Here is a 25,460-nt window from a genome sequence, read left to right on the forward strand (position 1 = left end):
TGTTAAAATAATAAAAAAATCAACAACCAAGGTTGTTGGCTCAACTTGGTCGTGGCTGAATATGCTTTTTTTTTATTTATTTTTTTCACTTTTTGGCAACCAACCCATCTTAAAAGTCACCAATGGGTGTAGCCTTAGCGGTGTGACTTTAAACTTTTCAAAATGCAAAATTACGCGGTATAAAACTATTGTTAAAAAATATTGTCTTTGAAATATTCCTGATATTTAAAATAACTGTTACATGAGTGTTACAGAATGTAATGGATTCTTAATGAAATTAGAACGTAGTATTCGTTTAACATAATGAAATTAATTTTTAATGAAATTGAAATGTAGATTTCATTCATTATGTTTTACATTTCAACAAAAGAACGAATTTGAATTGAATCTAAACTGTTTTTTTCTCCTTCAACTTTTTGGATACAAGGTAGATATGTCATTTTACATATTTTACATTTCGATATATTGATAATTATATCAACCAAACATATTATGACATGTTAAAAGAATTCTTTAAAATTCAATTTCAATTCCATTTCTAATTTAAGTTACATTATATAACATAAAATGAACACTACTTTAGTATCGACTCAATGTATCAGTTGTAACCATAATCTTCCACTGAAGGTTTTTTTTTCTTCTTTATTTTTATAAAGTTCGTGTATTCACAAACCAAAAATGAAAAGATTTATGTGAAACTAATTAAAAAAATATCCACTGAATTTGCAATGTTCTTTCTAATCACCCCTCAAATGCTTTTTGTATAAAAGTTGACCAAAATGGTCGTATTTTCATAGAAACTCCAGTTAAGGTATAGAAGCATTTATTCACTCGGGACCAAAGTTTCAAAACTTTTTTCATATGGGGTAATGTGACTCGATTAGTAGCTATATCAATTATATTCATATGGGGTAATGTGACTCGATTAGTAGCTATATCAATTATAAGGTTCATATGGATGTGATGTAATGCTAACGTAGCAATTACATAACATAATGATTTTGATTTAGAAAAAAAAAAAACACGGCGGTTTTCGCCATATAGTGGAAACATATAGTGTCAAAACAATGAAACCAAAGACCATAAAAATAAATACAGGTAATGATTGTTCGATCCGTCTATCTCTCTATAATCTTTGGTTTGTTGATAACCCGTTACAATATATCATGTAAAGACATGTAGCATACATTCAAATGTTTTTGAGTAACGACCATGATCCATCGTTGTCAACCAACAATAATCTTAAAATCATTTTCATCCCACCACCATTCATCCTAGAGATGAATACCGAACCGGTTTTTAAAACCCGAAATGAAATCGGTTGGAACCAAAAATCTCCGAACTGGTTCAGTTTAGTATCCAAACCAGCGTTCCCCATTGGTTCTACCTCCTCGTATCAAAAAACTGACCCAAATTGATTTGGAGAGAAACCAGTGGCCAAACTGACCTGAAAAAAACTGGTTCCAAACCGGTTTGTGCCGTTGGAACGTTTATGACTGCTGGACCAGTTTTTGAGTTTTTGGAACCAGTTTATGACTGGTTCCAAACCGGTTTGAGTTTTTTTACATTTCAACAAAAGAACGAATTTGAATTGAATCTAAACTGTTTTTTTCTCCTTCAACTTTTTGGATACAAGGTAGATATGTCATTTTACATATTTTACATTTCGATATATTGATAATTATATCAACCAAACATATTATGACATGTTAAAAGAATTCTTTAAAATTCAATTTCAATTCCATTTCTAATTTAAGTTACATTATATAACATAAAATGAACACTACCTTAGTATCGACTCAATGTATCAGTTGTAACCATAATCTTCCACTGAAGGTTTTTTTTTTCTTCTTTATTTTTATAAAGTTCGTGTATTCACAAACCAAAAATGAAAAGATTTATGTGAAACTAATTAAAAAAATATCCACTGAATTTGCAATGTTCTTTCTAATCACCCCTCAAATGCTTTTTGTATAAAAGTTGACCAAAATGGTCGTATTTTCATAGAAACTCCAGTTAAGGTATAGAAGCATTTATTCACTCGGGACCAAAGTTTCAAAACTTTTTTCATATGGGGTAATGTGACTCGATTAGTAGCTATATCAATTATATTCATATGAGGTAATGTGACTCGATTAGTAGCTATATCAATTATAAGGTTCATATGGATGTGATGTAATGCTAACGTAGCAATTACATAACATAATGATTTTGATTTAGAAAAAAAAAAACACGGCGGTTTTCGCCATATAGTGGAAACATATAGTGTCAAAACAATGAAACCAAAGACCATAAAAATAAATACAGGTAATGATTGTTCGATCCGTCTATCTCTCTATAATCTTTGGTTTGTTGATAACCCGTTACAATATATCATGTAAAGACATGTAGCATACATTCAAATGTTTTTGAGTAACGACCATGATCCATCGTTGTCAACCAACAATAATCTTAAAATCATTTTCATCCCACCACCATTCATCCTAGAGATGAATACCGAACCGGTTTTTAAAACCCGAAATGAAATCGGTTGGAACCAAAAATCTCCGAACTGGTTCAGTTTAGTATCCAAACCAGCGTTCCCCATTGGTTCTACCTCCTCGTATCAAAAAACTGACCCAAATTGATTTGGAGAGAAACCAGTGGCCAAACTGACCTGAAAAAAACTGGTTCCAAACCGGTTTGTGCCGTTGGAACGTTTATGACTGCTGGACCAGTTTTTGAGTTTTTTTTCACACCTAATTCATCCCCCCCCCCCCCCCCCCGCGGTTAGTGTAAATAGGTATTTGATGTTTTGGGTTTATCACGACACTCGGAAATGCAAAAAGCAAACCGAAAACACAAAAACTGCTCACCTATACACTCATTTTTTCTTGTCCGCTTTACTTGTTTACTAGTTCTTTAGTTCACTCACTACTTCACTTTATGGCTTCATCCTAACCATCCGTTAATGCCCTAGGTTCCACAAGCGAACCAGTAATTTCGAAATTCTCGAAACAACACGAAACAAAGAGCTTTTTGGTGAAGAAAATGGGTGGTGCGACTTATGTCTACTACGAATAGTCATCAAAAGGCACATTGTAGTAGTGTGGTGGTTTTCTTCAACCAAACTCAAATTCCACCATGAGAAATCATATGACGAAGTATTGTAAGTCGATAAAAGACAATAAAAGTCGTATTTTTTGTATTTTTTTGGTAGTCAAAATTTTTTTTTAAACGTGTGCACAAAAACCGGTTTAGAACGGAAACCCAAACCGTCCAAACTAGGGTAGAACCAAACCAAAACCGGTTTGACCAAAACCCGATTTGGAACCAGTTTTGGTTCCTAAAAAAACCGATATGTTCATCTCCAAATTTGATCCACTTCAATCAACCATCAACAATAAAATCACCACTTTTTGGTCGAAGGATCATGGAACTTGGGCCCAAACCGTGAATGAAGCTAAAGCCCATCATCAAGATCCATGAATCTTAGCCCGCTAAATGATGATTCAATCAATTATTGGATAAAGGTTTGGGTTTAATTTCGAGAGTTAAAAAGTATTGCGTAACAAATCATAAAATACGGATTTCTAATTTTTTTTATATGTTTTTCTGTTACATAAAATAAGATACATTTTCTGTTACTGATAATGTGATAGGATATTTGGATACAATTTAATTACCCGAACCCGTTTACCTAAAGTCCTAAACTGTAACTAATATATCACTATATATTAGATATTAAAAGTATAATAAGTGGGGATCTAGAAAATCCTTATAGGGGCAATGTTTAAAACAAGGAGTAATGAAACAAAAAAAAAAAGGTCAAATTTTTCCAAAATTTATACTACCGCCAGAGCGTCCAGGGTAGCGGAGGCTACCCCTATTTACAAGCTATATCCGCCCCTGAGTATAATGCATATATGTTGAAGTTGTAAGAAATAAAAAGATATTATTAGTCATTATTAATTTTTAGAAGTTAGTTGAGAATTTTATATATCAAGTCGTTTTTTATGTGAATTTAAGCTCGGAATTCATGTAAAGGACATAAAAGAGCATAAATGGTTATAGAACTTACCACTCGATGGATAATATGTAACGGGTAGCCGATAAGTATTGAGACACACTAAGATTACCAAAGTTGACCCCTCTTATCCAACCCATTACCATCATAACATTGTTATGAGAAATTAATGATCATTCAATTATAAAACTTAATTTTTATATAGTTACGAACTTATTTAAATTTATTTTTTGATTTGAGTGATATATAAAATTGAAATTTGCAGCTGTACATCACACGTGCACAGCGGATTGAGAGAGATATAAAGGCTCGTGGAGGAGGAGTAGCAGAATCTAAACTGCACCCTAATTAATTTGACAACTAATCCACTCGTTACTCCCCATAAACCTATGTTTACATTCATTTGGGACCACTATTATACTATCAATACAATTTTTTTTATGATAAACTAATGATGAATTTTATCACAATTATACACATACACATAGGATTTTTTAAAAGGTAAATGTTGGTGTTGACTTATTAAAACTGATTTTATTTTAGCTGCCATGTCAGTTTAAATATGAATTTTGATCATTTTTAACAAACTAGTAACTATTTTTAATTTGTTATAAAGTTTTCACTGATAAAATCTTGGAAACAAACTTGATCAAGATAATTATTACCAATATTAAAAAGTTATTTAGTATAATACGCCTCTCGAATCATGTCAGTAATTAGTGTAATCCACTTTAAACTGTGTAATTGTGTATCCCTTTTTTATACGTGAAACTCTTGCTTAACATCCCATCGTACGTAAAACGACTGTTGTGTATCATCTTCCCATCGCGTATCAACAATAATTGTACTTTTGGATAATGAAATTAATTCAAACACGAATTTGACTCGCATTTTCAATGTAATATTTATGCACGTTATAAGTATTCTCATTGAATATATGAAGCTCCGACACATCTATGAACCGATTCTATAAATTATATAAACCATACAAGCATAGAGATCAATATGAATACGTGGTATTTTTATACACGACGATGATCCAAGCATATCATATATCTTCAAAGTCACAAGACCAATCGTTGCTTGTAGATGGCTTGTAAGCTCAATCGTGCGAGTGGTGGTGTGCACGTTGTAAAGTTATAAAAACGCCAGAGCATGAGTGATAGCACTTCATGCTCGCTTTCATAACCACTTTGCGGTAGAGAGTGGCTTTAGTGAAGGAGATCAAAAGTAATAAGTTTACAATGGGATTGTACATTGTCAACTTATGCTAGTACAAACCCCTAGTAAATTATTACATGGTCTTCTTCTCTTAAAAAAAAATCTTGCTTTTAGTATAACTTGCAATATATTTGAGCCATCACATTATTTTATTAATACTTGTCATATTTTAATAAAATGAGAACAACTTATAGGTGTTATCGACCTAATATAAGACGGATTTTGCTAGTTATACATGACCCCAAAGTTGATACGTGAATGGTGGTGCGGTGGATGGTGGAAAAGTGACAATGGTGGTGGAGGCACAACAATAGTAGTGTGGGTGGTGGTTGCGGTGATAAATTCTATTTCCTTCGTAATTGTTAAATACATCAAAGATTATAATTCCTACCATATATTTTAGCTCCTTTAAATTCATAAACATTTGACAAATTTGACAAATCTCCATTTCATATCCATATATTTAAAATCTAAGTTCATTGGACACATTCAAATTTATTTAAAATCATATAAACCAAAACACACAAGAAATGAAGATATTCTTGAGCTAATGGCCAGTGAATGTTAATAACTATAACAAGTATAGAGATATACATTAAGATAAAGTTATTTAATCAATATCATATTCACTATAACAATTTAAGTATCATATTTAATTAGTATTTCATTAAAATACATGTTCGATATCAGGTTTAGTATTACATTTAGTACCAAGTTCGGTACCACGTCTAGCAACATGACAATAATAACGAATATCCGATACTACGTGGTAGTGGAAATATAAATACACATAAATAAAGTTGTCAGAATACGTACCTTTAACCACTGTTATGAAAGGTTAGTGAGGCACTGGATTTGCAGAAAAAAAAAATATTATATGTTTTTCTACCCTATTTCATCAAGGTCCACAAGCATGCACCGGGTTCTATGGCGGATTGCCTGGACGCGACAGGAATGGAGGCGACTAGAGACAAATATAGAATCAATCCACATATCTAGGTTCGAGACTTCAAGAGACGTATCAAGAGAGGGATAACTACTTACGACCTTCAAGGTTCTTTTCTCGATGTTTGCTATGAACCAATATGTAGCGGTGAAAGAGATTGACAACAATGAGTTAGAGAGGGACTAGTCTTAACTTCTTTGTAATGTATCGTCCGGTCATAATAAAAGAAGAGACTATGACCTTAGGCTGGTGGTGTGGTATGGCGCCCCTTGCCACCCTACTCTTTTTGGCGTCCCATGGCGCCCCTTCCCATTTCCTGGGCGCTATGTGTGTGTGTGTGGGGGGGGGGGGGGGTTATGAGCAATGTCGTTACCTCAATGGCGAGCGCTATTAAGTATGCATGTGAGACTCATTTCTTTTCCACCAATCAGATTTCCATTTTTCTTGGTTTTCTTTTTTTTCTTTTTTTATATTGTTTAAAAAGGACTTTAAACCATTGCAAAGATGTTAAAAGAAGATTCTTTAAAGCCTCCATATGAGATGGCGTCTAGGTGGCGTGATAAACCCCTAAGGCCAGAGAGTGTGGAGGCGCCACCCATGCCACCTCACATTCTATAGCGCCACCACCCCACACCGCCGAGTTTAAGGAGGGGGCGCCATGGGTTGTCCGCTACCATGGTAACGAGGAAGAAGGAGATGTTCAGATGGGGCCTACATGATTTAATCCAATAAATTTTTTTTTTAAATTTTGTTTAATAGGGGGCTTTATCGCACACCCTGCAAGTTAAGGGAGGGCGTGATAAAGCCCCCTGGGTGACGTGAATCCTACGTGGCGCTGACGTGTTCTGATAAAACTCTTAGGGGCTTTATCTCACACCCCATAACCTAAGGGCTTTATACCACACCCACCAACCTTACAAATAGTGAAACACTTAGATTGTTGTAACTAATATCATATAGGAAGGAACGCTAATGGGGCAAATAATACCCAACTTTGAGACAAGGGCTTAATAGTTGGGGACAAGGAATTGGGCAGATGTTTATTTATTTTTTTTTTAAATTATTTTGATGTTATTTTGCTTTTGAGTTTGGTCCAAAACCCATTCCATTGCCATCCGTATAGAACTCAAAACCAAACATTACCATTGCTAAATACCAACGTAGTGATAAAAAAATCTTTAAGAAGTTGAATTATTAGAATAGTCAATTTAAATGTGTTCATTTTTCGAATTGAATCCAAAAAACATGAAATTTGATTTTAATAGAATTCAGAGAGTGCAGTAGGATTCGGGTTATCCGAATTTTAAGTGTATCCTTATTATCTATTATCTATATTAAAACAAAACACTTTGGTGCCACTTGGCATTATTTTAATCCTATTATTGCCACCTGTCAACTTAATATTCCTCACAATTCTTATTTGAGCGGCAATATACATCGATTGGAGAAGCTTCTCACATACGCTTCTTTTATAGTCTCTCTCTCTCATTCTCTCATACTGGGATTAGGGTTTTTTTGTTTCCATTGTTCCTCTTCATCACATAATCCCTCATTCGCATTCTGTTTGGAGAAAACCTAGCCGCAGACCATGGATTCTCATCTTCATCTTTAAGGTATTCGATTTAGGGTTCCGATTGGGATTATGACGGTGACTCAGTTTATACTTAATATTATGACGGTGATCTCTCGATCTAAATCGACTGATATGGTAAATCAAATTTGTTTTTTTGTAGATTTATATCTTAAATTTGTTTTTTGTAGATGTTTTTTTCAACAACCATCAGGTTTGTGTTTTTGAATCTGAGTATCCATGAGTTTTGGAACAATAATTACGATTTTTGAGGTCTAGGGTTTCAATATCCATAAGTTTTGTTGAATGTAATTAAAATACTACAGAATTATCCATGAGTTATGGTTACTGATTTGTAATTTACTATTTTGTTATTGATTTTTATCATCTGAATCTGATTTGTATTTGAATATCTTGCTGGAAAATTGATTATTTGCCGGATGAAATATTGAATCTGTATTCGTGATGTTTTTACTTTTGTATTCATGTTTAAGCTTTCATTTATGTGCAGTAAACTGAAAGAAAGGGGAACTCGCCAAATTTGAAGCCATCGACTGTGGAAAACCACTCGATGAAGCAACATAGGTAATGTTTTTACTTTTGTATTCATGTTTAAGCTTTCATTCAGTTTTTGCTTTTCAATTTGCTTTTAGATTTTTTTTATTTCAGGTAAATTTTATTTTGGTTTTTGCTTTCGATTTGTTTATTATTTTGCAATGTGTAGAGACTTATTTGTTACTGGAAAATGGGTAGTTTTGGAGCGTTTTGGGCTTTTGTCAAACGTGTCAAGGCCGGTTAAGCCAGTCAGCACGTTAATTGAGGAGTTGCTTGTGCTGAAAATATACAAAATGGAGATTGCTGAAGGTATAAAAGATAACCCGATATATTTAGTTATTTTTTACCTTTATATTAATTTTATAGATAACGTGTGACACGGGTCGGATCAAGCGGGCCGAAACAAACCAACCCAAAGAATTTGGTATTCATGGAAAAGAGGTTTTCGTTATCACTAAAAATCAGTTATTTCGTTTCGAAACCATTACGGGTGCACTAAATTGTGAGTTTTTGGCTTAATAAACATTCTTTAGGTATTGTTTTGGGACATAATTGATAAAGTTTATCTAGGGGAACATATTAAAAGAGTAACACTTTGGTCTGCTTAACTTTTTGTTGGGTTTTGATGTAACAAGTGGATGCACATGAGTAAACCTATTATCATGTGCTGCTTATATTTATTTGATGCAAATCATATTCTTATGCAAAACACTCACTTTATGGAAATGAATTGGTAGTCTGGCGAGCATCTTTGACTTCAGTTTTTTATAAAAAGTAATCATTTGGAGTTTTTGGTAAAAGTTTTTTCTTTGCAAATGAATCCTTAGTTTTTTATCTTCTTTGATGCAAAAACTATGCTAGAAAGACTGAGCAACAGAAGATTAGCATTTGTTGGTGATTCAATTGGAAGAAACCAATGGGAATCCCTTTTGTGTTTGTTATCAACTGCTGTAACAAACAAATCTTCAATATATGAAGTTAACAGGAGACTAATAACTAAACATACTGGTTTCTAGGTGTTTAAATTCGCTGAGTTTAATTGCACGATCGAGTATTACCGGGCCCCATACCTGGTCCTGCAGAGTCGACCGCCAGCTGGCTCACCAAAACAAGTGAGGACCACTTTGAAACTCGATAAAATGGATTGGGGCTCTGTGAAATGGAAAGGCGCTTATCGTGTTCAATAGCGGGCTTAGAAGTTATTTCACATGTGACTTTGCCCCATGCCAGTTCTTCTGTAGGAACCGTAACATATGATCTTAGGAACTTAATTTGAATAATTTATGAAATTATTTCATTTAACGGAAATATATGGTTTGTTGTAGGGAAGATTTGAAATTATTTCGTTATCTGGATCTTTCACACCATGCTACAGAACGGACAATCGAAGGTAAGATATGTTTTAGCGGCAAAACGTTTTACAATCATATTCTTCTCTTCTCAGTTTCTTACTCTTGTGACACCAAATCAAATCAATCTTTGATTTAGTTAGATAGTAAGTCAGTTCTAAATCGTACATTAAAATCACATAATGCTATTTTAGGGAAACCAAATTCAAGTACTACAGAATATGTCAATGGAGAAGCAATCAGTGAACCAACGGAAAACGTAATCTCTGAACAACAACGGTCGGCAAAGATTCGTGATTTTTGTTTCGGTCTTCCATATGGTAAGTTTCTCTTTCTGTTGGTTCATTTTATAATTTTATAATATCGCGTGATGCTGTAATCAATATGATTTTTGTTTCGGTCTTCCATATGGTAAGACTTGATGGTTCTTTTAAGATCAAGCCGCTACAATTGTTTCTTCAAAGATCCAGCCACTATAATCAATCTTGTATGTATTTTCCTTTTGTTGATTCATATTCTGATTGTTAATTTGATATATCTTAGATCGTTCTTTCCGATTTCAAACCACAAATCGCTTCTTCACCTCTATACTCGCCAGTGTTGATTCTTCGTTTTGGATTCTCATGTCGTCGGTTTGATATCAAATTACTGATCTTTTCTATCTTTTTAGGTATGACTTTCGTCAATTATGTTTAGGCAGTGTTGCCGACCTTGGGCTCAGGTTGCTTCGGTGGTGGGTTACAAAATTCATCCCGTTTTGGATATAAGAGATTAACGACATTGTGTAAGCAAGATATCTGAATCGTTAATATAATCAGGTGGACAATTCTCTTGATTTCCCTTTTAATACCGGATTATAACATCTTTTATTGTAGCTTTAAAGAAGTATATTTTGATGAATTAATCAAGATTACCAAGAGCATTTTGAATCTTTTCTGAGTTTGTATATCTGTGATTATATAAAGAATGTTTGGAGTCATTTTAATAATGCAAAATGATAAAAAAAAAAAAAAACTAAATGTGGTGGTGTTCTACACTAAAATTAGTGGTGGGAATAAGCCTTGATAGTGATCTTATGGAATAGTAAGTTATCGGGTCACTTTTCGCTTTGAATTTAATGCTTTTTATTGGGATTTTTAAGATAAGATAAATCTGAACATTGTTGTTTTAGGATCCATACCATGGACTGGGTCGCACTATGGGGCTTCTTTCAAAATAATCATTGTTTATTTAACAAATTGCTTTGAAAGCAAACTAACCACAATGACTTCTTATGAAGGCGCTTCATATTTGGAGGTCTACACTCTACAACGAAGAATTTATTAAGTTTGATGTATCTTTGAAGCAAGGTGATTGTCTACACTCTACAAAATTTATTAAGTAATAAGTTTCTATTTGTAAGAATTTTTATCGGCTTTTGGTAAAGTATAATATATATTTTTGTACAGCAAGCTTCCACTCTCTATCGTATTACTTGAGGATAGTGATGGGCCGTGGGACATAATGAAAGAATTTGACGATAATATCCCTGATCGCAACTGAGATAACTTCTAATGTTATTTTTTAGTATCTATAGTGTGCTACTAAGATATTGTAACTTCTGATGTTATTCTATTTGTTGTCTTAGTTTGTCAATTTCACAGAAATCATGTCAAATAATGTAGCTGCAATACTACGAAAAGAGACCGAATTTGCTCTTTTAGCATTTATGGAAATCCCTTCTAATATAAAGCAACAATTGACAACGAGGTACACATTTGACAGTCAGAATATTTACCGTTTTGGCTCAAGTCCATTCTAACCCGTTACTCATTGGCCCATTTTACTGCACGTAAAAAAAATTTCTAATTCATACAGTTCTTTCAAAGTACTTTGCATTAACACGGTTCTTGGTTAAATTCGAGGTGTGATGATTTTTTTTCTTTTTTTTTTGGATCTTATTCAGCAATGCCCAATTTTGGTTACTAATATCAAAGACATGGCCTTTGGTTGTTGACATCAGGTACTGTTCTTTTGTCGTATTTTACTTCAAACAAACCTCAAATTTTGCCGCGTGTGGTAGTTAAGTTTGTTGGTTTTTTGGTATCTTGCAGACATGTTACGTGTGCGGAGAAACACTTAATCGGAGTTCAATCCAAACTATAATATAGCTTTACTAAGCATTGATTGGTTCTCTTTCAGTTAAACAAATTCATTTTTATTTGTGTTAATTCTTCTTATATAAACCTTGGTTGTGCAACTAATGCTTTAGGGGACCATTATGTGACAATAGAACAAATAACACCTGCTGTAGTTTCTTCTAAACCACTTTTCCCGCTTGATGTTTGTATATACTGTTTCCATTTCATGTCTTTTTTAGTAATTTTGTCCATATGTATTTTAGTAATTTTGTTTGTGAAACTTTTTTTTTTCTTTTCTGATTTTCCCATTAAAGGAGTTGTAACCCACCATAAGCAAACAAAAACCAATATGTAAACGATACCAAACATGTAGAGTTCAATTATCTTCTTTCGACTACAGAAATATTCTTCTTTTGACTTTATAATAGATTCGATTAAAGCAAGTCATTTACATATAATATTAATGACCGTAAAAATAGTGTGTTTTATTTTACCTTTCAGATACGTTGGGACGTGTGTGTAAGAGCCGAACGGTATTTGTATTGTTTGTTTAATTAGATCGTAAAAATAGTGCGTTGGTTTTCTAACTTCGTTTGACATTACGTACCCGTTGGTAGAGGGATGGATTTCGTTACTTGAACGTTTATTTCTTTCAAAGAATTATTTCAACAATTTTAAGTTATGTATTTGTGTGTTAGTCCACCCGCGAAATTCGCGGGATCTTAAACTAGTTTATTTTAAAAAAATACATATGTTTTTAAGTCTGGTTTTTTACTTAATTCTGGTTATTCGAATCAACAAAAGTTCATATCTGGATTTCAAATTGGTTCAAATTCGAATTTTGTTTCATAATTATCATATTCGAAATAATCCAATTCGAACAATTCGAAAACCAACCTGACGAACATCCCTATAAGATTTATTTTATTTAATGAAAAGAAAATGCTAATTTTAAGTATTTAAAAATGATTAGCTGTAATTTACTACCATTCCACATGGTAATCGGGTTTTAAGGCGGAATATATTCGGGATCATCTTATCCTTTTCACTTCCATTATCCTCTTCCCTGTATTTTAATTTTTACCATAACCTAATTTCATCATCATTACAAAATCGTACTGTTATGAGTAACTTTCTAAACTTTAATATTATTAAACAAATATATTACAATGTTTTAAGTTGATATTATTTAAATAATATATCTTAACTTATTAATTTCAGAACCATTTGTATGTTAGTTATTTTATTAAGTCCCTCACATCAAACTCATCTGTCATCTTCTTCACCTCCATTCACCAACTGCAGAAATCTGAGACAAATTACACATTTGCCACTCAATCGTTTTTTCATTCATCACCGTCATGGGATCGCCGGAGAACAACATCACTGCCGAACAAATTATCCTCCGGTGGGACTCCACGGCGTCAGAAGACGCCAGAACACGTATGATCTTCGAACAACACGATCGTCAAGAAATTATCCGTTACTTACAAGCCGTCGATCAAATCCAAACCTCCATGAACTCCACAACACTTTCCGATGGCGAGTCGAAGAAACTCAACAACGCAATCCAGATCGCCATGGCTCGATTAGAAGACGAGTTTCGCAACATCCTGATTACAAACTCGACTCCAATCGAAACCGAACCGATAACCGAATCGATTTCTCTCACTCCGAGAACGACTCCGAGAAACAGTAGTTTTCATGCGTCACCGGAAAATGAGAATTCCGGCAACAGGAGAGATGAATCGATTTCCAGAATCAGTTCCGCTTCGTTTACAGATCGTAACGAGCGGAGTGTAACGTTCGCGAGTTGCAGATCTATGAACAGCATTCGCGAACAAGATCTGTTACCGCCGGAAAGCATTTCAGATCTCCGTTCAATCGCCGAACGCATGATCGCCGCCGGTTATTTCAGAGAGTGTGTTCAGGTCTACGGAAGCGTACGGAAATCCGTCGTTGACGGAAGCTTCAAGAAGCTCGGTGTTGAGAAACTCAGCATCGGCGATATTCAGCGGTTAGATTGGGAGGCGATGAACGCGAAAATCGGCCGGTGGATTCGAGCTGCGAAAGTGTGTATCAGAGTGTTGTTCGCTAGCGAGAAGAAGTTATGCAGACAGATCTTCGAAGATCTCGGATCAATGGCTGCAGATGATGCGTGTTTCATTGAAACGGTTAAAGCTCCGGCGAATCAGCTGTTCAATTTCGTTGAAGCGATTAGCATTAGCCGGAGATCGCCGGAGAAGCTGTTTAAGATCTTAGATTTGCACGATTCGTTACTCGATTTGTTGCCTGATATTGATGACGTTTTCGATTCGAAACCGGCTGAATCGATTAGAATTCAGGCACCGGAGATACTCTCCAGGTTAGCTGAGGCTGCTAGAGGAATGTTATCGGAGTTCGAAAATGCAGTTCTTCGAGAACCTTCTAAGGTTCCTGTTCCAGGAGGTACTATTCATCCGCTAACTAGATATGTAATGAATTATATAAGTTTGATTTCCGATTACAAGCAAACATTAGGTGAAATAATAATATCTAGACCTACAACCGGATCTAGACACTGTGATGTAACCGCTCCCGAAATGGATTTTGATGAGCTCGATGAGCAACCGCCGTTGGCTCTCCATTTGATCTGGATAATCGCGATATTGCAGTTTAATTTAGAAGGCAAATCTAAGCACTATAAAGACAATTCTCTGGCTCATTTGTTCATTATGAATAATGTTCATTACATTGTTCAAAAGATCAAGGGGTCATTAGAGTTAAGGGAGATGATTGGTGATCAGTATTTAAGAACTCTCACCAGGATTTTCAGGCAGGCCGCCACAAATCACCAGCGCGCGACGTGGATTGGTGTCCTGCATTGTTTGAGAGATCAAGGATTACACTCGACTGGAAGCTTTTCGTCTGGTGTTTCAAAGAGTGCGTTGCGAGAGCGATTCAAGTCGTTCAATGCGATATTTGATGAAGTTCATAGGACACAAGCGTTATGGTTGGTACCCGATGAACAGCTTCGTGAGGAGTTAAGGATTTCGATACTGGAGAAACTAATCCCGGCTTATAGATCGTTTCTTGGGAGATTCAGGAATCATATTTCGGATAATTATATAAAGTACTCTGTTGAAGATCTTGAGAATGGTGTCTTGGATTTGTTTGAAGGATTAGCAGTTTCTCAGCATTCTCGGAGAAGATCACAGTGAAGGGATGATCAGGTTACTACTGTAGGATAGCATTCTTTGATTAATTTTTGCTCACTTCTCCCTTGTTGTTTGTTCATCTATTTATTCAGATTTTTCTTTCTGATTGCCTTGTTAATCTACATGCATACTGATGATAACTTCATTTACACGTAACATAACTTGTTTTTCTCAACTTTAAAATGTTACTTGCTTCTCGCATAAGTAATCCAGCAATGCTGTTTTATGTGTACTTTGCTTTTTGTATCGCGCTGTTGCAAATCACTGATCATGTGATGTGGGTCTCACAGTGATGGAACTCGAACTTTTCAACCGAAGGGGTACAATAGTTTACATGTTTTATAGTGTTACAAGTGCATCATTATTCATTATTATACAAATATAACCATTTATGATAATACAGCATGTATAGTGTTTAGCATATAGTTTCTACTGGCATAAATCAATACACGAATCGCACAAATCACAACAACAATCAAGAAACTCAAGACAGGCAAGAGCGGTGCAAAGTTGGGCGATAGCAAGAGCACATTGATCGTTTTTGACCTGAGACCAAGTCTGCAACAAGCACCTCCAACAGCCCCAACTAGCCATGAACCCATAACACGATGTTGCAGCCTTCATCACCATTTTTACAGCTTCATTCAACTTTACATCTTCAATTCCTGGAGGTAAATTTTCAGTCGTGGCCTTCAAGTTACCAAATCCAACACATATATTCCTCAAGCATATCGTCTTCTGGTTCATCGGTTTTGACCGCTTCTGCACAAATATTTACAGTTATTGAAGTTCAAAACATCATATCTTTGACTTTTAGTTTGATAATTAATTAGTTAACTCATCCTCAGATGAAAGTATACCTCATCTAGCAGAAGTGATTTTAGGGTCCGTTTTACTTTGCTGTTCTGAACTAGAATCATGCAGGTGTATTCGGAAGGAACTCCTCTTTGTAAGCTCATTTTTGCAATCTAAAAGTGAGCTAATCAAAGTTAACATAGTTGAAGAGTTATATCCCGGCCTTGTTTGATACCATGTCAAGAATCCAATGCGCAAAAAAGAGGAGTAACTCATGGATCGTGTGCATACGTGGGTTGGGTAACATGTCAAAATAGATAATTTTATATACATGTCAAATGGGCCAGATAGATTGAGCCAACTCACCATCACTATTTGTCAATTTTCTTATTTTGTATTATATAAATGATTAGTGCATATTATATGATTACAAAAAAACTATATTACTTGTATTAAAATAATAAGATTATTTCGTTTGCACAAACAAATATAGGACAAATCATAATTCATACATGTTAGGCGATTGTTGGACCCGATTTTGGACTCATTAAACCTGTCTGACTCATTTGACCCGTTATCAGTTAAATCGGAGATCTAGAAAGAAGAACAAAACCTTCTTTTCCATATGTGTGTTTTGGTCTAACCAAGCATGTGCTGTGAGTATATCCACTTCCATCCTAGCACATACCTGGAAATGGAAACAAAATGCAACACCTCAAAATAATTGAACAATTATTGAGCTTTATGTTGGTTTGGATTAAAATGCAAAATATCTGAAAGGCTCAACTAAAAAGTATAAACAAGTGATTAAAATGCTCAAGTTATAACTTGTACCCTTTCCAAGTGTGTGTCTGTTATCTTTCTCACTTTAACATCAATCACATAAGTACTTAGATCGGCCCGTAAACCTCTAGCTTTCACAAATACAGGGAATTTCCCTTGGTATCGACCCGATACAATTAATGGGCTTCCAGTTAACAAATCTGGAATACGAGACGGGTACAACTGTATCAAAAGGAGCTAAACGTAAGTAAGAAGATGTAAAACTGTAAAAGCCCCAATTTAAGTGAAAAAAGTTATAAATGCACCTCATATGATTCAAGATTTTCTAATGTATCAAGGGTTACATTTGCAAGCAGAGGAGATAACGCATTATCTAACAGCCGTTGCATGCGATCACCAACTGAATCTGTCACAAACAATATTGTATAAGCTTAGATCATGGGATTAACATAGTACTAAAACCATGGTAATTTGTTGAAAACTGACCTACATCATGTGCAGCATCATAGTAACCCCTTCCAAGATATGCAAGCATTTGCAGGAAATAATAATTACAGTATGAACCTAGAAATGGAAAACTCACTTTTAAAACAAAAGGTGTGTGTATATTTGCAAAGAATATTAATCAAAAGATTTAAGACTTGACCTATGCCAAATGTGCAAATTCTGGGAGAATTCATGCCTCCGTCCACGAGGCTGCATTTGATCATATTACAGATATCTCTTTCGTCTTCAACGGTGCCATCAGTAATGAGAAAGATAAGAGGAACAGATTCACTAGTTTTACCAACCATGTCAATTGCCTGAATATTAATCAAGATCATCAAAAGATTAATCTTGCAGATCTATAAACACATTAAACATGACTGTATGACCATAGTTAGAAGTAGGTTTTGTTTATACAAACATTATAACCTGATTAAAACTGTAACACGCCAGACAAATCCCACATCAGCCATGGACAGAAGAGATGTTGGGTTCATAAGATATGTCGCTAGGGGTGGCAATTGAACCTGAACCCGACACATTTGGGACGTTTTTTGGGTTGGTTAATCGGGTTCGGGACTAGTTTTTTTTCCGGGTTGGGATTTGGTGATATGCCCGTTTACCCGACTCGATTACCCGATAAAGTGTACCCATTTACCTGATTGTATACCCAATATATAATTTCTTTTATATTTTTCAAATATGTATATATATGGTACATCCATTTTTTTAATACATATAGGTATCTTATTTTGTACACCTTGTAGTTATTTTATATATATTTTTATAGTGAAAGTGCCAAATGTAATTGATTAGTAGTTACCCGATGGATTTTGGGCCGGGTATATCCAACGGGTATTTTTTTTTAAATTAACGGGGTTACCCGAAACCCACAGGTATACTTGATACCCAATGGGTATCTACCCGCTAGAAACCCGACGGGTTTTGATACGGGTTCAGGACAAGCTTATCTAATCGAGTTTGGGTCTGGGATTACCTAAACCCGTCCCATTGCCATCCCTAATGTCGCACATGACGCACAACCAATGCGTTTTGGGTGCATTCGTTGTGGATGATACAATAAGTCCATAGTTAAGAGTGCTTGGGTGAGGGTAAACCGAAGATGGTCTCTTAGTGGGCAAAACGGACAAATTATTGTTCGGTATGTGGGACTTGATATTACAAAAATATCATCTATTCTAAAAAACATAATCAAGCAAACAATATTGGGGGACATTGGTTTGTAACTTGAGTACCTGTTTTAATGGGGACATAAGGTTAGTACCTCCTTTAGCAACCAAGTTGTCCCACATCCATTCAGTTGCATTTGTGATTGTTTCTTCTGTTGCCAACTCTAATGAAGACGAAAACGATTGAATATCTCCATTAAACGCGATGATATTAAACAAATCTCCATGGTTAAGCTTTGAGAGGGACGCTGTGATCGCGTATTTTGATTGCTCAAGAGGGGCATCGCGCATGCTCCCACTTATGTCTAGTAAAAATATCATTTCCTTTTTGTAAACCTATTACATTTGATCATAAACAATCATACCGATCGCAAATCAAGGTTATGTATGAGAATTGTTATGAGTTAATGATGTCCTAAAGTTTATAACTGACCTTGTTATCCTTGTTAGTCCCGGGAAAAAGATAAAAGCAAAACATGTCTCTTTGATCGGAATCATATAGAGATGGTCGCTGCAGGAGCAGGCCACCTATGATCTCATTCGAGCATACCTCCATGGACGTAAGCAAACTCGTTAGATTTATTGCAGGTGGAAGTTTTGACATATTTACTTATGTATGGGTCGGTTTTGGATGTGTTTTTAATCTAGAACGGTTCAAATGGGCTAAATAATAAATTAACTAAAAACGAAGGAACTGGTCAAATGGGTTAAGAAAGTCATCCAAAGTTAATGTATGAGTCGATTTTGGTTGTGTTTTATCAAAAATGGTTTGCGGGCCCGTACAAGAAAAGGACATACGATCGAAGGTCTTACAGAATAAGCAAAATAGAAGTCTTGAGTGGACCATTTAAGAACTTCAGCCTCATATAAGAAGCTTGCTTCCCCAGCTTGTTGTTGCACCTCCTTACAAATGATAAAAAGAGATGTTTAAAATTACGAGAAAAAAATATTTTTTATTTTTAAATTATTTATAACGTCATCTAGTTATTGAAACTTGCCCGACCAATGAAGTTGCCGGTTCAGTGGTGACATGTATGGTTTTGAAAACATTGATATGGGTAACACACCTTGCACTTACATAAACGTTCAAATTAACTTTTAAAAACTTTTAACTTGCTCATTATTAAAAATTAACCACTTTTTAGCCTTTAGCCGGTGAAAAATAAAGAATGCTACTGAAGCGACCCCACCCTCGTTAGTGAACAACAACCTACTTGTCACATCATATGAACTGTATGGGTCATACAAGACGCAAAATGTCATACATGCCATATGAGTTTGTCAATGATCACATCAGTCATTTCTTTGTCAGTAAAAAGAAAATGATTTGGCCTATAGTCCCCATACGACCCATATGACTATTTTTTGTTGTATCATATGGCATGTATGACATGTAAGTGGTGTCTGGATAATGTTTCATCGGTGTTTATATAGCAGCGGCCAAAATAAATCATCATGGGCAAAGTTACCGACATGTCAACTATCACATCTCTTTGATCACGTAACAAATGCGTGTTACCCTAAATAGATATAAGAACTAAAATTGGATTTTAATAATCCGAACTGGCTCTTTTTGGTAGATAATAATCCCAACTCAGTTAATTACCCACAATAATCCGAACTCTTCCGTTTTGTTTGTAAAATAGTCTGCCGTTAAAAAAAACATAACAGAGTTAAGTTTTTTTCCAAATTACAAACCGATGTTTTCGGGCTTTTGAAAAAGAGCCAGTTCGAACTATTAAAATCCAATTTGCCAAAATAAATACATGAATTAAACCTATTTAAAATAATTACATACCTTCAAGGGATGGCTTGCAAATCTACATGTGATCATGGTCTCAGTACCAGAGTTCACATTTAGCGACACTTTTTCTATTTTTGTAATCGTCTTGTCCACAGGTAAAACATACGAGGGGAAAGTGAACGGCACACTGAGGCAGAATTCGTCACCTTCATATAAAAGTTTCTGTGACCATCTAACTTTAACATGGATAATCGATCCACCCTCGACCTGATGGAGCAAGTAAATATATATTGTCACGCTTAATTGAATGAATGTTCCCACTTATAAACGTGTAAGACATTTGTTTACACGTTTATGAGTGGGAACAAAGCAGAATAAAGTGTTTGCAAGTTGCATACTTGTCGTGTGACAATGCAACAAAGTTTAGGTGAACCTGGGGAATTTTTAAGGTGTATGTGTTGCGTTTCATCATGAACCCGTCTTTTGCCTTGGTTACTCGATCTGAATCTTTTTCATCGTTAGGTGGAGTAATCAATTTGGTAAAATATGATCTCTTGGTGGTCTCAACATTAATGTCTAGAAGTGAACCCTGTTAACCAAACCATAATTCTTTTGAGTGCTTAATTAGGAAACTTTCATACTTTAGAACACATGAAATTACTCCAAATAGTAATAGGCTAATAGCACATATGTCTTGCAAATTGAAAACCGGTTATCTTTAAACACAAACGATATGTGGGTTAGATGAATGTTTACATATGATCAAAGGCGTTTTTTTAATCGGCTCTCTTTCTTTCTCCCACTGCATTTGGTTATTTCTCAATCCATTGCGTATAAATGTTTATGCAGTTCTCAAGGCATAGGCGGCTCGATTATAAAAGAAAGTAAGTTGAACATTGAGCCCCATACTTAAGGGCCCTAGTCTTTTTAGGGTTTGACTACGTTCGATTTGCATGAGATTCTTTCTTTCCGATCACAACTCTCTTAGCTCTCAACTTCAAATTTTCAATTGGAATTATGTGACTTTGTGTCTTTTAGACATCATATGTAAAAAAGTTGTATCGTCATATTCTCACGTGTTTCGATTATAAGCAAGAAAATAAAAAAAATAAAAAATAATTGTGCGACTTTGTGTCTTTTAGACTACGTGCGGTTCGCATGGGATTTTCACTTAAGATTGGTTCTCATTTTAGTTTACATCATTCTGTATTAAACGTGTCACTAAATTTTATCGGTAGTGTAACAAACCTCATTAATACCAAAATAAATCTTATAAAAGAAAGCCATACGTTTAGTTATGTTTCAAAACTCAAAAAATAATTTTCTTAAATTTTGAACTTTCGAAAAAAATAATTCTTTTACTTCAAAATACAATCTAATTTTTTTTAGTTCGTGTTTTTTGGATGACAATCACCAATGCCACTTGACCATAATGCGAAACGAAAAATTAATATACCTTCTCTCCCATGGGGATCGCGATACGGCAATCGCAGCAAGCGCTTGCCGTAACGCAATGCACCCGCCAAGCGCCCCCCACCTCAACAAACGCGGTGTCCAAAAAACAATCCACATTCATCGAAATCCGATGCATATAAAGCGGAATCAACGCGGGCGGATTACATCGACCGTACACATGCGGCTGGTAGCTCCGAATATCCGGATTATCTACAACATCAGGGTCACTAATCATGGCATATACCATCGGAGCCGTAGGATGATGCTTATCTGATAACCGGAATGATGAGGTGGATGAAGTTGAAGACTGTGATTGTAACGTTCGACACTTTGTCATTATGTTTGGTTTTGGAGCATGGTCTTTTCCGTAGTATATACGTTGGGATAACCTGAGTCCCATATCAACTGATTTTGAGAACTCGTTGGCTGTCGTCATTTTTTTAATCAGCAAGTTTTTTTTTTTTTTTGAGTGTTTGCCCCTTGGCTTGTTAGAATACAAAGGCTGGTTGCAACCCCAAGTGGATTTATATACTTTTTGAACTTGTGTTGATATAATATGTGTTTATTGATAATAACAATTAATGTGTTCATATATTCATATACCCAATCATCTACAAGGGTATTATTTTTTATATTTCTCATTCCAGACAACGTTGTGCTAACATGTCAATCAGTCACACGTATATGCCATGTATAGGGCCTATATGTGGCGTATATATGATGACTGATTAACATGTGTGTACGATGTTGTTTGGCATTGGGAATTCAAATTTAAAAAGTGATACGTCTTGTATTGGCCAATGCTCATACAATTCCAACTTTAACGTCCACCATGATTCTAACTGACGATTAACCTAATACACCTCGTAGAGGCCCTCCGACGATTTATCGCCAGTCTCGACGTCCATCCATCATCCACCTTTCATTCGCTTTCTTGCATCCTCATACGATTCCAACTTCAACGTCCACCATGACAATCATACGATTCATTCATTAGTGATGGCATATTAGGATGCCAACTATTTCTTTGACTAATATTCTAACAAGTCATGCGTGCCTGAAAGCAATCTGGTATAACATTTATTAATTGTTTATCAAATACTTATTATATCGTTATTTGAGGAAGGGCCTAACATTCATTCTTCTTACGAGACAGGGGTCCTTACTCTACACGGGGAGAAGTTCGTGTCCGGCGTTTGTTCTCACCAAAAGATACTATTGCCAGATTTGAACGAGCCTGTCCCTGATGATGAACCTTCAGACTACGTATACAAGGATTAAGCTTTATATGCCCAACAGCCCTATCCAGAATACGGATACAGGGGTGAATCACTTTACTTACAACAAGACTATCCGGACCACAGATACGGGAGTGAACATTCATACGTACAACAAAACCATGATTAGCAATCCCCTAAGCCCTAACCCGAAAGTTTCGTATGAAACTAACGAGGTATGACATTCATTTTGTTACGTTGTTTTTTATAAATGTAAGTTAACCATATCATTGTTTCAGGATTTCATATCCCTACAACAACTGAAGCATTTGGCATAAAGAAGGGCACGTAAGAATGGTAACGTCATTGTGACCTAACGATCGGGATGGCTTGAATGCGACCGTGGTGGTTGGCACCAGACTACAGCCACCATAAGAAGCACCGACAACAAAAAAATTGGTTGCCCTTTTCTACTCATAGGGTTGTGCGACGCAACGCTTGACGTTTGAAAATTAGACGTGTGGCATCCGGAACAAAACTACGAACCTGCTGAGCATCTTAAAGGCCACGCGTTTACTAGAATACTTTCTCCGAACGAATACAAGTTGGTGGAGCAGCTGAAAACGCAAAACATGGAGCCACTCAACATTTATCAAACCGTAAGGAAACAAAAACCCAAGAGCGTGTGTGTTCCGACAAACATACAAAATGTGATGCAGAAGATTAAAACCGCAAAGAAAGTTGTTACGACTCCCATGCAAGTATTATTTTTAGAAAGACTAGTACAGATCTGCAAAATTTTAGGCTATAGGGTGTAGTCATAACCCTCAAGACCACCATTACCCTCTATGTCTGCAAGGACTGCAAAAATGTCCCTAAACGACCCGTAAGTGAAAATCCGGACCCCTGAAACCCTAACGTACATGAAAAACCAAGAAACAAGAAATTTGACCTTCAGGCGGGCTGCATAAAGGTTAAACATGGCCTTACGCGGGCCGTGTCAACTTAAGGTTGACCGGATAAGCATTTCCAGACCACGTGTTGACCATCTAGCACACCTACTCGTGACACCCCATCCCTACACGTAGACTAGGTGGCCACGCGGGCCGCGTAAAACCTTATTAAATTTTACGCGGGCCGCGTAAGACTCAAAATTTGGCTATAAGTAGCTTGTGCATGGGACTTTCACCTGTGCTCGAGAAATTCAGTCAAAAACGAAGGATACTGCTTAATTTCGAAATTTTAAGGTATTGAAACGCTGCCACGATACCGGGTATTAACTCGATCGCTATTACGATTCAATGTCCGATCGATTGAAACTATCCAATGGATGTTTAAGTGCTGCCCACATTAGGGTTATACTTTGTCATTCGTCGTGAATCCGATGGATGTTTAAGTATCGCACTTTGTTATTCGGTGTGAGGGTTTGTATCTCGTGAGTTATCGTAAATGATGTATTAGTTACTAACCTAGTTCGTGTGCATTGTTGTTTAAACTAGGTTATCGGGCTTATCAGTAGGCTAAACTCTGCCCGTATAAACTTACAATGTGAGTCATTCTCTTTTTATCAACAGTGTTTTACAATACTCCAAATTATTTTTAAAAGTTATAATTACAGGGATTAAGTCATGGTTATCTTGAATCACTGGCTAGTGGGGGTATTATGCACATTACTAATTTCTCACAGTTAGGATAATAAATCCTAACAGTGATAATCATTACTACTTGGGTGAAAGGACCCAATAGTGGTATGACCATCGTCACCAGGGTGTGACACGGCGCCAGATAAAAATAAGATAAAAGCCATTATAATCGCTCTTATGCTGTAATTGATAGCTAGGTGTCATTTTGTGAACTTTGAGTGACTCACCAGTATTTCCCCGCTGACAAAAATATTTTAAAACGTGTTTCAGGCGACCTCATGTGAATCAAGGAAAAGTGCTACGGAGCACTAATCAAGCTTGAAGAGTGGCTCAGTTAAATAAATAAACATGTTTTGTAAACCAGGAAATTCCTCGGGAAATTTCTCTATTGTAAATTACGGGATTCGTCCCAAGTTATGAAATAAAATAATCGGGCATTTTCAAGTTTAAAGATCCTGCTAAAATCTTCCGCTGCCAAATCAAATAAATACCACGGGTTTTTCTGCCCGCGGCTCCTGGACCGGGTAAAACCGGGACGGGGGTCGTGACAATGTCAGCGCTATGTCACCCCACTTTTATCCACCATCCTATATGGTGTGGTCATGACCCAAACCAGCATCCCTATTTTTTTTAAATTAATTTTGTGTAAAACTAATTAAGGAAAGAGAAGTGTATGGTTGTCATGGTTTAATCCATTTCCCTAGGAGGGGGGGGTAGTACATTATCCACCATCCTAGATAGCAATCTATGACTCATCTCATACCCCATACCCTTTAGCCTTATTATTTTTATCTTACTGGGGTCATTTCAGAAACTTAAAGAACAATTAACTTTTAGTATTAAATTTTATGTCAAGTTACTTATTTTAGTTTAAGTCGTAAAGGGACATTTTGGTGATTATGGGGCTGTTTAGCAACTTTTGAATGGTTAAATGCTGAATCAGTATGAGGTTTGAACCATTAAATGCTGAATCAGTAAGAGATCTGAACCATTAAGAACCAGTATAATGCTTAACCGTTCAGAGGTAAATGTCTGATCAATTCAGATTATAGGTCTTAACCATTTAGGCTTGGTATAATGGTTAACCATTCGGAGGCAAATGTCTGAACCATTAAGACATATGCTCGTGAAACAAACAATCTGAATCATTAAGGTGGTGTTTGTTTTTTGGCCAGAAGCACTT

General features: G+C 35.7%; 2 protein-coding genes and 1 long non-coding RNA gene across 3 annotated transcripts; 2 read left to right on the forward strand and 1 right to left on the reverse strand.

Moving 5' to 3' along the window:
- Positions 1-7,564: 7,564 nt before the first annotated feature.
- On the forward strand, positions 7,565-8,607 carry LOC110883379. Its single transcript, XR_002560449.2, has 3 exons — positions 7,565-7,786; positions 8,255-8,328; positions 8,497-8,607. It is a non-coding gene; the product is annotated as an uncharacterized LOC110883379 (long non-coding RNA).
- Positions 8,608-12,990: 4,383 nt separating this feature from the next.
- LOC110886447 (exocyst complex component EXO70A1) lies at positions 12,991-15,139 on the forward strand. Its single transcript, XM_022134240.2, has one exon. It carries the CDS (start codon positions 13,129-13,131, stop codon positions 14,965-14,967), a length of 1,839 nt encoding a protein of 612 aa, XP_021989932.1. The 5' UTR covers positions 12,991-13,128; the 3' UTR covers positions 14,968-15,139.
- Positions 15,140-15,327: 188 nt separating this feature from the next.
- On the reverse strand, positions 15,328-21,853 carry LOC110886448. The gene is made up of 13 exons (XM_022134241.2): positions 21,419-21,853; positions 20,396-20,551; positions 20,017-20,229; positions 19,032-19,121; positions 18,652-18,768; positions 18,285-18,554; positions 17,189-17,345; positions 17,029-17,106; positions 16,848-16,948; positions 16,594-16,764; positions 16,373-16,447; positions 15,825-15,932; positions 15,328-15,726 (listed from the first exon to the last, which is right to left on the reverse strand). The coding sequence occupies exons 1-13, from the start codon at positions 21,851-21,853 to the stop codon at positions 15,394-15,396; spliced, it is 2,304 nt and encodes a 767-aa protein (XP_021989933.2). The 3' UTR covers positions 15,328-15,393.
- Between the last annotated feature and the right edge of the window lie 3,607 nt (positions 21,854-25,460).

The sequence above is a fragment of the Helianthus annuus genome, chromosome 10 (assembly GCF_002127325.2).
Source record: "Helianthus annuus cultivar XRQ/B chromosome 10, HanXRQr2.0-SUNRISE, whole genome shotgun sequence".
NCBI lineage: Eukaryota > Viridiplantae > Streptophyta > Magnoliopsida > Asterales > Asteraceae > Helianthus > Helianthus annuus.

What these genes read in the sequence shown, in the direction of transcription:
- LOC110886447 (XM_022134240.2), top strand. Translation starts at nt 13,129, where the DNA reads ATGGGATCGCCGGAGAACAACATCACTGCCGAACAAATTATCCTCCGG.
- LOC110886448 (XM_022134241.2), bottom strand. Translation starts at nt 21,853, where the DNA reads ATGACGACAGCCAACGAGTTCTCAAAATCAGTTGATATGGGACTCAGG. An exon ending in TTGCAAGCCATCCCTTGAAG is followed by an intron (nt 19,122 to 20,016) that starts GTATGTAATTAT and finishes ATCATTTGTAAG; the next exon opens with GAGGTGCAACAACAAGCTGG. An exon ending in AATTTGCACATTTGGCATAG is followed by an intron (nt 17,107 to 17,188) that starts GTCAAGTCTTAA and finishes TTCCATTTCTAG; the next exon opens with GTTCATACTGTAATTATTAT.